Source organism: Octopus sinensis, linkage group LG2 (assembly GCF_006345805.1).
Source record: "Octopus sinensis linkage group LG2, ASM634580v1, whole genome shotgun sequence".
NCBI lineage: Eukaryota > Metazoa > Mollusca > Cephalopoda > Octopoda > Octopodidae > Octopus > Octopus sinensis.
In genome coordinates, this window is record NC_042998.1 from 139,794,115 (window position 1) to 139,807,430 (window position 13,316).

Here is a 13,316-nt window from a genome sequence, read left to right on the forward strand (position 1 = left end):
TAAAATGCGCCTATTACACTCTTGGAGTGGTTAGCATTATGAAGAGCATCTGGCTGTAGAAACCATGCCAAATCAGACTGGTGCCTGGTGCAGCTCTCCAGCTTTCTAATTCCAGTCAAACTGCTTAACTCATGCCTGCATGGAATGCAGACATTAAATGATAATGATGATATATATGATATGTATATCAGCTTTTCCAATTTCTGCCTACCAAATCTATTTGCAAGGCTTTCTTCAGCCTAAAGCTATAGTAGAAGACACTTGCCCAAGGTAGGATTGAACCCATACAATTGAAGACAAGTTGGGAGACAAGTAAACCTCTTAACCATTTAACAGTACAAGGATCCAGAAAGATTGCAATACTTTAGCTGCAGTAAAATCCAGTGCAACCTTCTTTAAAAATGAAAATAGCTGTACTCTGTTACAGCTTATGTTCTGTCATTATTTTGGTCTGTAACTTAACAGTGATACCAAAATGTGTCGAGAGATATCTAATTTTATTTCATGACTCAAAAAGTAGTGTGAAATTGTTTACAACTTTTTGCTCTGTTTTATTTTTATGTGTAAAGCTATGACTACCAATTATACTAGACAGATTTTCTTTTGTCTGCTCTTTCTCTGCATATTTTTACAGAGTGAGGCAGAAAAACCTCCCATGTTGTCTATGGCCATTGTTATGGCACTACTGAAGTTAGGCAAATGGTAATGGTGTCTGCATGCGGCTAATGTTTTACCATTTCTTCTTCAGTTACCATCAAAGTTTGAACTAGTGCATACTGTGTTTCTTGTTGAAACATTTGTTAGCTTTTAAAATGTGGGAAGCTTTTTTTGACACATCTTGCATTAGAAAAAGGCTATTATTTGTAACTGTGTTGTTTGATAAGCAAACAACTCAGACACGTACATATATGCATATACACTTCAACATTCATTGGTCACTCTCAAAATATGCCCCACAAACACTCTCTCTCACTCACTCACTCACTCTCTCACTCACTCACTCACTCTCACTCACTCACTCTCTCTCTCTCTCTCACTCACTCACTCTCACTCACTCACTCTCACTCACTCACTCACTCTCACTCACTCACTCACTCTCTCTCTCTCTCTCAACTACCTTATTCTCAATTTGGCTCCTTCTGAACTTACTGTATGAATATGTTTGTTACAAGTAATTTTGAAAATTAGGGAGAATTTAGTGAAATACTGTTGTCATTATTAAGCTGACATTTGGAACATAAATCAATATGAAATTTTGATGGAAAGTTTTTAGATCACTTTAACCCTTTTGTTGTCATATTTTTTTCTAAAATACACTGCCTCTGTTCAATTAATTTTGAAAATTAGGAAGAATTTAGGGAAGTAACTTTATCATTATTAAGCTGTTGTTTGGAACATAAATTAACATAGAATTTTGATGGAAGGTTTTACTTTAGGTCACTTTAAAGGAGGATGTTTGTATTATACAAGCGAGAGCAGTTTCAGTGAATTGGCATCAAAAGGGTTACTAATGACATACTTTTATTTTCAAAATCATTTGAAACAAAGGCATAATATTTCAATAGAAATATGATAACAAAGAGGCTAAATAAGTTTGCTGGATTTCTTGGTCTGATGGAGGGAGAGAGAGAGAGAGAGAGAGTTCTTGTCACTGTTTTTGTAGGATTACTAAGATTCTAGGTGCAGATATGAATAATAAAAATAGCATAATCCTAATCTCAAATGTTACCAATTTAATCTGTTGCTTGCCTATTTCTTAACATCATTGCTGAATTAAATGAAACTCGTTACTGCATCCTGTTGATAAAAATCTTTGTTTCCTTGCAGTGGTTATATCTCCAGTTGTTTCCTGATTTCGAAGGAGACATGACCAGTCTCTCAGAACAAATGGGTTACTTCAAAGGGCTTGCTGAAGGTTAGATCATCATCATCATTGTCATCAAATTTTTGTTGGTATTTTTATTATATTTCACAATTTTTTTTTTTCTCTGAAGTATCTTTTATGTTTTACTTGTTTCATTCATTGGACTGTGGTCATGCTGGGGCACTGCCTTGAAGGATTTAGTTGAACAAATCAACCCTAGTACTTATTATTTGAATCTGGTAGTTATTCTGTCAGTCTCTTTTGTTGAACCACTAAGTTACAGAGTCATAAACAAAGGAACACCAGTTATCAAGCGATAACACTGAGGACAAGCATAAACACATACACACCTGCAAACACACACACACACACACACATGATGGGTTTCTACACAGTTTCCACTGACCAAATTCACTCACAAGGCATTTGTCAACTGGATCTATAGTAGAAGATAGTTGACCAAGATGCCATACAGTGGGACTGAACCCAAAGCCATGTTGCAAAGTGAGCTTCTCAACCATACAGCCATGCCTGCACCTAACCATGTCTGCATTTAGCCATGTAATGTTTAATGATGAAGAGATAAAATTAATAAGCAGCTAAATTAGTGAATTACTAGTTCACAGGTTCACATCAACTGTAGTTATTTTAATGTGTTTTTCAACTGGACATTTAGTCTACTTTACCTCAGTCTACATAACTGTCAGGAATATGAATCAGATTGTCTAAGAATATTGTCTGCAATTGACTGGTGTCTTATCAAGAGGAATGTTTTTATATTTTTCATCCACTTCACATTAAGTAGCCAAAAACTAAATACCAAGAACCATTTGAATTTTATGCAGCATTTCCACTAGATAAAAAGTTTAGTGGTATTTGCATCAATTAAATTGGCTATAGAGATTCTACTTGCTCATTTGACCTACTGTAACTCTTTAGCATTTAAACCAGCCATATCTATTTTATATCCGAACTGGCCAGATCAAGCCTCTTACACCTACTCTGCAATGTCATTCTAAAAATAAGCAGTCACGTCAACATGATCTTGAAGCTACAAGATTATAGGATTAATTTTATAAAATGTGAATAAATACCTATTATATTTTTACAAAGTAATCTGAATACTAAAGGGTTAATATAACAGAATGAAGACATGTGGATTAGTGGTTAGGGTCTTTGAGTTCAATTCCTGGTGACATGTTGTGTCCTTGAGCATGACACTTTATTTCGCGTTGCTCCAATCCACTCGGCTGGCAAAAATGAGTAGTACCTGTATTTCAAAGAGCCAGCTTTGTCACATTCTGTGTCATGCTGAATCATCATCATCATCATTGTTTAACGTCCGCTTTCCATTCTAGCATGGGTTAGACAGCTTGACTGAGGACTGGTGAGCCAGAAGGCTACACCAAGTTCAATCTGATCTGGCAAAGTTTCTACAGCTGGACGCCCTTCCTAATGCCAACCACTCCAAGAGTGTAGTGGGTGCTTTTACATGCCACCAGCATGAGGGCCAGTCAGGCGGTTCTCTCTCTGAGAATTACATGAAGAGCCACTTGCACATGAATTTCATTTGCAAGCTGTTCTGTTGATTGGATCAACTGGAACCTTCATCATCATAAGTGACAGAGTGCCAATGCCAGTAACATAAACAGCTGAATCTGTTTTTTAGTAAAAAAAAAAAAAGGCTCCTGTTTTTAAAATTAAGGACAAACTGTTGTGATACTAAATTTTAGTACAACATGCACCTACAATAAAGACAGGCGGATTATGACTAGTGTTATGATCAACTTTTAAAGTCTAACTAATGAATTAGACGCCTTTGCTTGTCAAATTTGTTGTGCCAGCATACTACTCCTCTGCTATATTTCTTAAACATAACTGCCTTGTGGTTCTTAGTAACAAGACATAGATAGAGAAACATTTCACTGCTATGTTATTTAGTATAAGGTTATTTTCATATGATAGTCATAGAGGGCAATACTCCAGCCGGGCTGCAATCCAGTGATTGAATTCAGTAAAAGAATGGAAGAATAAGCTTGAAAAAAAGATAATTTAAATAACTGAGAGGAGAAAATGATACATACATACATACATACACACATGCGCACACACACACACATACCATTATTTGATGCCTTTATAAAAATATATATGTAGATAGATTGATAGATATACTGTAATGTATGCACACACACATATACAAATGTACACATACATACTCATTCATTTATGTGTGTGTATACTGACTGATAGATTCATAGACAGGAAGATTGGAAGATATATCAGGAGATAGTTGAGTACAGCTGGTTGGATAAACAGAAAAAGAGAGGGAGCAAGTGAAAGTGTGTGAGTGAAAGAATCGGTAAGTAATAGGAATTCTTTTGTTTTTTCCATCAGGCAAAGAAAACCATTATTTTCTGATGACTAAGGAAGGCCGCAAGTACATCTCGGTATTTCGGCAAGTGAGGTTTCACCATATTATCAACGATATGCAATCTGTAAAAACCCTTTATGCTGACCACATTGTTTCACCAGGTGAGTTTCATTTGCTCTTTATTTTAACAGATAAGTTTTTTTCTCTCTTGTAAAAATTATATTCCACACTGGCAATGACTGTTATAAGCGCCACTCTATATTTACAATGTCTAAAACTTTTGTTGCTTTCCAGAATGGTTGCAGCCTTACTTCACCTATCAGTGGAACAAAATGCTTGCAGTTGACCAAGGGTTAGATAAAGGGTAAGAATATATTTCCCATTAATGTTATATAGTTTATACTTATTAGAGTGACATATTGTTTTTCTGAAATAACTAGTTATGTCCCATAACTCATTTGGTTACTGGATGACCACTGAGGTCTTTATCTTCATGTTAGTGAGTCAGAGGACACTGCAATGGAATGGAATTAGTTTTCTTTTCTTTACTTAAGCCATTGTGATGATTTGAATTCATTGTTAGTTAGGGTGAGAGAGAGACCATGGTTTTTAACCCTTAAGCTTTCAGATTATTCTGTTAAATGTAATGCTGAAAAGGAGTAAAGACCCCCTTTGGTCATGAATGACCATGAGATTGCACCTAGAAAGTTCTTCTCTGAGGCACAAGTTCGAGTAAGGTTGTTTATGGAAGACCAGCAGTGACTCATGCATACCAGCCTACCCTCTCTACTGATGTTATCCAAGGGAAAGGCAAAGGTCTATATAGCTTGGTCCCAGTGACATTGCAATTCATTTCTATAGCTGAGTGAACTGAAGCAATGTGAAGTAAAGTGTCTTGCTCAAGAACACATCACACAGCCCAGTCCAGAAATCAAACTCACAACCTCACAGTAGTTAGCTCAACGCTCTAATCACTGAACCATGTGCCTATGTAATGCTTATATATTCACATTATTTTGAATTACTCATGTATTATCTTGTAGCTTTCAGATTTCAATAATGTGACTGTTTAGAATGACAGATGTTGGATAAGTGTGAGAGGCCAGATCTGGCCAGTTTGAACATAAAACAAGTAGGATATTTGGGCCGGATATGCCTGGTTTAAATGCTAAAGTGTTAATGTGGTAAAATAGACTTGAGATTTTAGAGATCTTTACTGTAGAATCGAGCATTACTCATGATAACCATCATATATGTATATGTGTGCATAGCGAATTTGACAATACTTCAGTGTCATAAACTAGATATGACTCTCTTGTTCTTAATTCCAAGTATTATCACTATTGTGTTGTATTGTACATTTAAACAAGATACAATATACTACTTCCCTTTGACTTGGTCAATTTGCCTGTCCATTCACAGTCAAAGACTTGGTGTTAGGAAAAACAACTTAAAGAATTTGAAAATATTCATTTTTGATACATTATTCTAAGTTGTCTTAGGAAAATAGTTTAATATGGACCTAGTTTTGATGTTAATGATGTAGTAATTAGGGTTGTTCTTTGTTCCCCTTAACCTCACTGTAAACCTGTTTATTTGTTAGGATATCACAGAAGACCTTGTCTTTATGTAATAATGCAAGAGAATAGATACAGGAGTAATTTTCTATTACCTTTTGTAGAGCCATGAATGAATTTTATTTCAGTACTGCCCACTACTTAATGGATATCTTGGTGGTTTACCATAGCAGACTACAGTTCTTGGAAGGCATCTAGTTTAATTGTTAGGATATTTGACTCAATATTGTAAAGTTGTGAGTTTGATACCTGGTGATGTATTGTGTGCTCCAGTCCACTCAGCTGGCAAAAATGAGTTGTACCTGTATTTCAAAGGGCTGGTGTTGTCACATTCAGTGTCATACTAAATCTTTCTGAGTACTATGTTAAGGGTACACATGTCTGTGGAGTGCTCAACCACTTGCATATCAATTTCATGAGAAGGCTGTTCAATTGAGGCTTTACTTAGGACAAATGCCTATTAATGAGATGTAAACAGCCAACTCTTAAACTATTGGACCAAAACTTCATTGGCTCAATGAAGAGGGAATCTTCTAGAAAGATGTAATCATTGATCTTAATGTTACTTAGCTTCAGTATTATTTAACATTACCTCTAATAGTGCAGCTTTAAATTCTAAAATGTTGGATCTAATTGCATTTTGGTTATCATGTCCTTTTTTTAATTTTATTTCTATATCAATCAACTTTAGACCACAACAACTTTCTGAGGAGGAGTTTAACAAAACAGCTATGCGATGTGGAAGAATTCTACAAAAAAATGGCAAAGTATGTACTTCAGATTTCTCCAATCCTTCAACTCTTTTGTTACCATATTTCTATTGAAAGACAATGCTTTTGTTTCAATTAATTTTGATGTTTGGAAGATAAATTAATATAAAATTTTTATAGGATGTTTTAATTTACATTGCTTTAAAACAGAATTTGTTATCATAAAATCAAGGGTGACCTCAGGTGAGTTGGGATCAAAAGGGTTAAGGTGATAGTTTCACCTCCTAACACCAATTCCTGAGTAATTTTCAACCAATGGTAGCAATTGTCTGCACAACACATTGGACCTAGCAAGGTTTAAACACATACACATCCTGACCCCGGGCCAGTTTCCCAATGACTGAATTCTGTGCATAGATTTGGTGACTGAATAATTCAGCAAGGAGTAGACCCATTCTGTATTCAAAGAATGTGTAGTTGCTACCCTGAAAGTGTCGATTTTGGCCTCACACTAGGTGTTATTTTTCTTGTGTGTGTATGATTTTTAAATGTTTAACCTTTGATTGATTCTATTGTTTTGGGAGACCTTGCTAGGAGACAAATCTTTCAACAGTATTCAAAAACTGTTGCCCTCAATAATACAGTTGTAGACAAATATGTTTGTTGTGGTTATTACTGTATCTTCCTCCTACTACTCTTTGTTGCTCAAATAATTCTTTACTAATAAAACTTCTCTGTTGCAGTATTGCTGGCGGTGGACTGGTTACAGCTATGGCTTTGATTTACTGATTATTCTCACTAAAAGGTACCAAGTATATCTCTATATAAATTTAGGTATCTCTATCCATGCATGCATGGAAGGCGGACATTAAATGATGATGATGATGACCTGTATATCTCTCTATATTTATATATCTAATTATATCTCTCTCTGTATGTGTGTGTTTATATATATATATATATATATATATATATATATATATATATATATATATATATATATCTTTACATATCTAACTTAGTCTCTTTACATATCTTTATACATTTAATTCTCTCTCTTTATATATATATACATACACACACACATATATATATAATAGTACATCTTTATATAGCTAGCTGTATATTTCTCTTCTCCATCTTGTAATCTGTTCTCTCACTTGCTCTAGCCATGTCCATTTGTAGTTTAATATTGATTCTTACCTTGATACAAATTCACACATTTTGAAGAGAGGGTACATCAATTTAATGAACCTCAGTACAAGATTACTACTTAAATTATTAAGTTCAAAAGATGAAAGCAAAATAAACAGAATACAACACGATGTTAGCTTAATACTACCCTGAACTAATGAGAAGACCTCTTCATGGTTATACAACTTGCTAGAAATAACAACAAAATCACCCTCACATCACACTACTATCTTAAAGAAAAAAGGACACATTAGATAAATTAGTCCTTGATATATGTCTCAACAATTACAGGATGGCCATGGCTGGAATGCTTTTGATTATAGGCCTTCTTTAATAGAGCTAAACTAGAGTTACACAACAACTAAATACCTAAAGTATTTAATCCATTTCAATGGATTCTGCCACTCACAATGAAAAAACATCAAGTAATTGCTAAATATTTGGTCTAAATACAGTTGCTTTGAGCACAATAAAGAAACAAATATGTAAAAGGCACCTGTGCTGGTGACATGTAACAGACACCCATACCAGTGACATGTAAGGGGGCACTTGAACTGGTAACATATAAAAGACACCCAGTACACTCTGTAAAGTGGTTGGCATTATGAAGGGCATCTAACAATAGAAACCAACCCAAACAGATGACTGGAGCTTGGTGCAGCTCCCTGCCTTACCACCTCCAGTCAAACTGTCCAACCCATGCCAGTATGGAAAACAGACACTAAATAATGATAATGGGTAATATGAACAACAGATAATTTTGGGTTGTTTGTCTTTTGTGTTTTGATGTTTTAAAGCTGTGGTTCCGAAACTTTTTCGGCCTGCTGCCTCTTTGACACCCATGCCAAATTCCTAGTGTCCCCACCCCAACTAACCGTCACAAACATAAACCTCTTTCTAAAGCAAATTCAAAGTAACTGCATTTCACAAATAAAACTTAACCTAATGGACCCATTATTTTAGTTGTTTTTACATGAATCACTACCCCATTGTTGCCCCACTTTTTGCATGAATTGCTAACCATTATCACTCCACTTTTTCTTCAATGCCGCCCCCCCCCCCCACCGAGTGGGAGGGCAATACCGCCCACTTTGGGAACCACTGTTTTAAAAATTGAAAAGATAATGAGACTATCAGACTTAACTGATATCATTAATGATAGTATTTAAACCAACGTTTACTCATGTTCACTCGATCATTTATTCAATGACTATTTTCCTATGCAAGTATGGGTTGGATTAGAGACTTATTTGAGACAGTATTTTATAACTTGATACTCTTCCTGTTGCCATCCTTTTCTGTTTTTCAAGTAAGGGGGTTTATTCTTCACTGGTCTTTGAAAGTATAGAGTAACCAGTCAATATCAGCAAGGAATGTAAACACAATAGCATTGTTGCACTCAGATGATGGTAAGTGAAGCTGTGGAACGTCAACATTTGCACACATATATCTATGTATGTATGCAAGCATGTATGGTATAATGATATATAGGTTCCCATACAGTTTTCTCTCTACTAATTCTACTCTCAAGGCTTTCATCAGCTCAGGGCTATAGAAGAAAACCCTTGCCCAGGGTGCTGCATTGTGGGACTGAAACTGAAACCGTGTGATTGCTAAGTAAACTTCTTAACCATACGGCGCCCCCTTCTCTCTCTCTCTCTCTCTCTCTCTCCCTCTCATTCTTCTAGTTCACTTGATAAATATGAGCATGCTCTCTTCGTATTTTCACGTCAGAAAATTAAACAGCATCCGTAGTTAATTGTCTCAACATCAGAGCAACATTGTTATATTTTCGAACTCACGAGGGGACCAAAAATAAAAAAGCTCAGCCTGGCAGCTGAATTTGATTCTTTAATAAAATATCCGATAGTCATTGCTGGAACGTCATCGATCATATTGTCTGCTCGATCAAGACTGACCTGCTGCTTAAACGTACAATAAATAGTAAACAATGTCTCCTCTCGCTAAAAATAAACTGAAGCAAAAGTTCTTAGATATCTTTGTTCAAAGACGCTCCGTCATTCTTACGCTGTACAACACCTGAAAATAAACAGTCGATTACTTGTCACTCAAATGTGGTTACTCGGACGCCTCGTTCAATTTGCAGCTCTCAGCATTTCTAAAATATTACATAAAATGAGCCAATGAAGAAGCTACTTTGTGGTTCGCTCGACAAACTATAAATAGCAGCCGAAACTCCGTTGAATCAGTAACCTACTGTTTTAAAGAAGGAAAAACACATTGAAGTATGTAGTCAGTAATGTACAAAATGGTTATGGTGTGGATCCTCTTTGATGATAAGAGTGTTCCATCATGGCAGGCCTTTGGCTAATGAAGGACACTACATTAAATAAACTCTAATCTTTTTATTTCCGTTTAGATTATTTTTTGTCATTGAGAGTTATTTCCCTTAGATACTTTTGCAACAAGAGTTATTCCCCCCTCACCGTTAAATATTAATCGAGCTCAAAGCTTTATTTACGATTTGACTTTTCTGTGCTGGTATATCTTTGCCTCCCAATTGTGCAGTCGCTAGACTGCGGCTATGCAGTGGCTCCGCCTTGAAGAACTTTTAGTCGAATGAATTGTCCCCAGTACTTGTTTTTTAAAATCTCTCTTTGCCGAAATGCAGGGACGTAAACACACCAACACCATTTGTCGTGCGGTGGTGGGGGACAAACAAGACACAAACACACACATATATGTGGCAGGTGAGGTGAGGTGGTCTTCTTTCAGTTTCGGTTTCTACGAAATCCACTCAAAAAGGCTTTGGTCGGCCCGAGGCTATAGTAGAAGACGCTTGCCCAACGTGCCATGCAGTGGGACTGAACCCAGGACCATTTGGTTGGGAAGCAAGCTTTTTACCATACATCCACGCCTGTAATCTATTGAAGAAGTTCGTGGAATTTCTTCTTTCTTTATTGTAAACAGTTATTGTCTGTATAAACTTGTTATAAACTTAATGTTTTGTGTTAGAAATATTTAAACTTTGGAGTTTGACTTCGTTTGGAAAGATGTCACTTGATCTGAGACCATTTAGAATTACAGCATAAACTGTTATATGTAATTTTGTTTTATTTTAAAACATTATTGATGTATACTATAAAATATTGAAAAGTTCCCTCGCATGTAGATGCAGGCGTGAATGTATTGTAAGAAGCTTGCAACACAGGTTCAGCCCCACTGCATAGTACCTTGGACAGGTGTTCTCTACTATAGTCTTGAACAGACCAAAGCCTTGTGAGTGAATTTGGTAGATGGAAACTAAAAGAAGCCTGTTGTATATAAATATATGTATATATCTGTGTATGCGTGTGTGTGTCTTTGTGTCTGTGTTTTTCCCCCACCACTGCTTGATAACCATTGTTGGTGTGTTTACAGACCTGTAACTTAGCAGTTCAGCAATACACACCGATAGAATAAGTTCTAGACTTCAAAAAAAAAAAAATTGTCTTGGGGGTCGATTGTTCTATTAAAACTCTTCAAGGTGGTGCTTCAGCATGGCTGCAATCAAATAACTGAAACAAGTAAAAGATAAAAGCTACAACTTGACATTCACCCATCTCACAACATCACTGCATTGGAATTACATTAGTAACGTTAGTAATCAAATCTTAAAGCAAAGCATCTTCTGATACTTTATAGTATATGATGCTATTAAAATATGTAAGAGTATATATTGTGTGTTTTTAAGTGAGTAATATGACTCATACATTGCACTTGTTTTATTTAATATACAGGATGTTTTTAAAAAATTCTTCCAACCACTTTAAGTGTTTTGAATTTTCACTAGATTTTTTTCAAATTTTCTGCATTGATGTTGTTTTCCACACTCAGGATGAAAATCTGTATTTTCGTAGGTTTTTTTAGGTTAGGGGGGTGGGGTCTAGAAATTAATAATAAAATAGTTACAAGTAATTAAAGTTATGTCATTTTAGCCAAAATGCTTTCTATTTAAATGCAGTAACACTGAATAGTTAAGAATTGCACTTCACAACCACAGGGCTCTAGGTTCAATCCCACTGCATGGCATCTTGGATGAATGTAATTTTCTACAGCCTCTGGCCAACTCATACCTTGTGAGTGAAATTGGGTAGATGGAAACTGTGTAGAAGCCCAATGGAGGGATTATACTTACAATTCAAAGACACAGCCCTGTCACATGCATCAGGCTGATTCTGGCTGAGAATTATGTTAATGGTGCACATGTCCGTGGAATACTCAGCCACTTACATGTTAATGCATTTGATTGAACAACTGAACCCCTATCATTGTAACCAGCAGAGAACTCTCCATCCTTCCATGCTTTCTACTGTTCTCCCATGATCTCATAAAACAAGGGATTCCATTTTATAATTGTTCCAGTAATTTCTTTTTAATTTTTATAAGTTGTTTCATTTCCCGACAATAACTGTTAACTAATGAGATGTGAGTGTCACATAATTCTTGGCATGGTTAGCAACCATGGGGCCCTCGACACCAGCAGTTCCCAAACTTTTTCAAGCTGCTGCCCCCTTGGCACCTGGGCCACATTCCTAGCACCTCCTACCCCACTCACCACCACAAACACAGACCACTTTCTTCAGCAAATTCAAATCAACTGCATATCACAAATAAAACTTAACCTAAGTAACCCATTATTTTGGTTTCTTTATATCCATTGCTCCCTTTTGGCCATTCCACTATCACCCCCTCTTTTCTTCAATGCCCTCCCCGATCTTTTCACCCCCCACCCCCAAATACCACCCACTTTAGGAACCACTGCTCTATACAGTTATTGAACCTTTCAGCAACAGCACACTTAAATCAAACCTAACTTACTGTGTGTGAAAAATAAAAGACTTGATGGTCACAGCTGGCAGACCTCTCTTCATGGACTTTCTGGATCAAAATTGGTTAGTTGCTAAACAACAACATGTTTAGTTGAAGCTTTCAATAATATTGCTCCTTTCAATAATATCAGCTGCAGCCTCAATAGCCATTGTTTGATGCCTACTGCCATACTGACTCAACATCATTCATTTTATCACTTCCACACATTTGCTACAGTTTTCCAACATCCACGTTTTAGACTTTATCATTGTATGGAATTGAGGAGTTTGTTTCTCAATCCCACATGGGAAGCACACTTCTTAAGCCTTGTGAGTGGCTTTAGTAGATTGAAACTGAAAGGAGGCCATCATATGTAGGACATGTATGTGTGTGCTAACATTTGTGCTTCTCAAAACAATTGGTGGTTTTGTCATTTCCCCTGTAAACAAATTGCCCACTAGCTTTGTGCCTTCAAAGATGTGTGAAATAACAAGGGAGCCCTTATTTTCAAAATAGATAAGGTTTAGCGACAGGCAGGGTGTATTTCAGTAATATATATATTCATCTAACCCGTATAAAAACAAACAGATGAATCATAAATTCACAGTCATTTCATTTGTATTTTTTCAGGGGTTTTGTCTTCAAGAGAAACACGCAAAGTCAACCATACAATGGATCTGTTAGTCTACAACCAACCCGGAGAATATTTTATAAGTAATATTTAAATTTTACTGTTTTGATAAATCTTTCTTATTCCTTTCTTTCTTTATTTTGTTCTTTCTCTT

At 36.0% G+C, this 13,316-nt stretch overlaps 1 protein-coding gene across 1 annotated transcript in view; it reads left to right on the forward strand.

The window, feature by feature from the left end:
- The window catches only part of LOC115232469 (germ cell-less protein-like 1), a 44,919-nt gene that overhangs the window by 24,579 nt on the left and 7,024 nt on the right, over positions 1–13,316 (forward strand). Inside the window, exons 8-13 of the mRNA XM_029802351.2 lie at positions 1,828–1,915; positions 4,262–4,399; positions 4,533–4,602; positions 6,507–6,582; positions 7,269–7,330; positions 13,162–13,245. Coding sequence (XP_029658211.1) covers positions 1,828–1,915; positions 4,262–4,399; positions 4,533–4,602; positions 6,507–6,582; positions 7,269–7,330; positions 13,162–13,245 — 518 coding nt within the window. The remainder of the gene's footprint in view (positions 1–1,827; positions 1,916–4,261; positions 4,400–4,532; positions 4,603–6,506; positions 6,583–7,268; positions 7,331–13,161; positions 13,246–13,316) is intronic.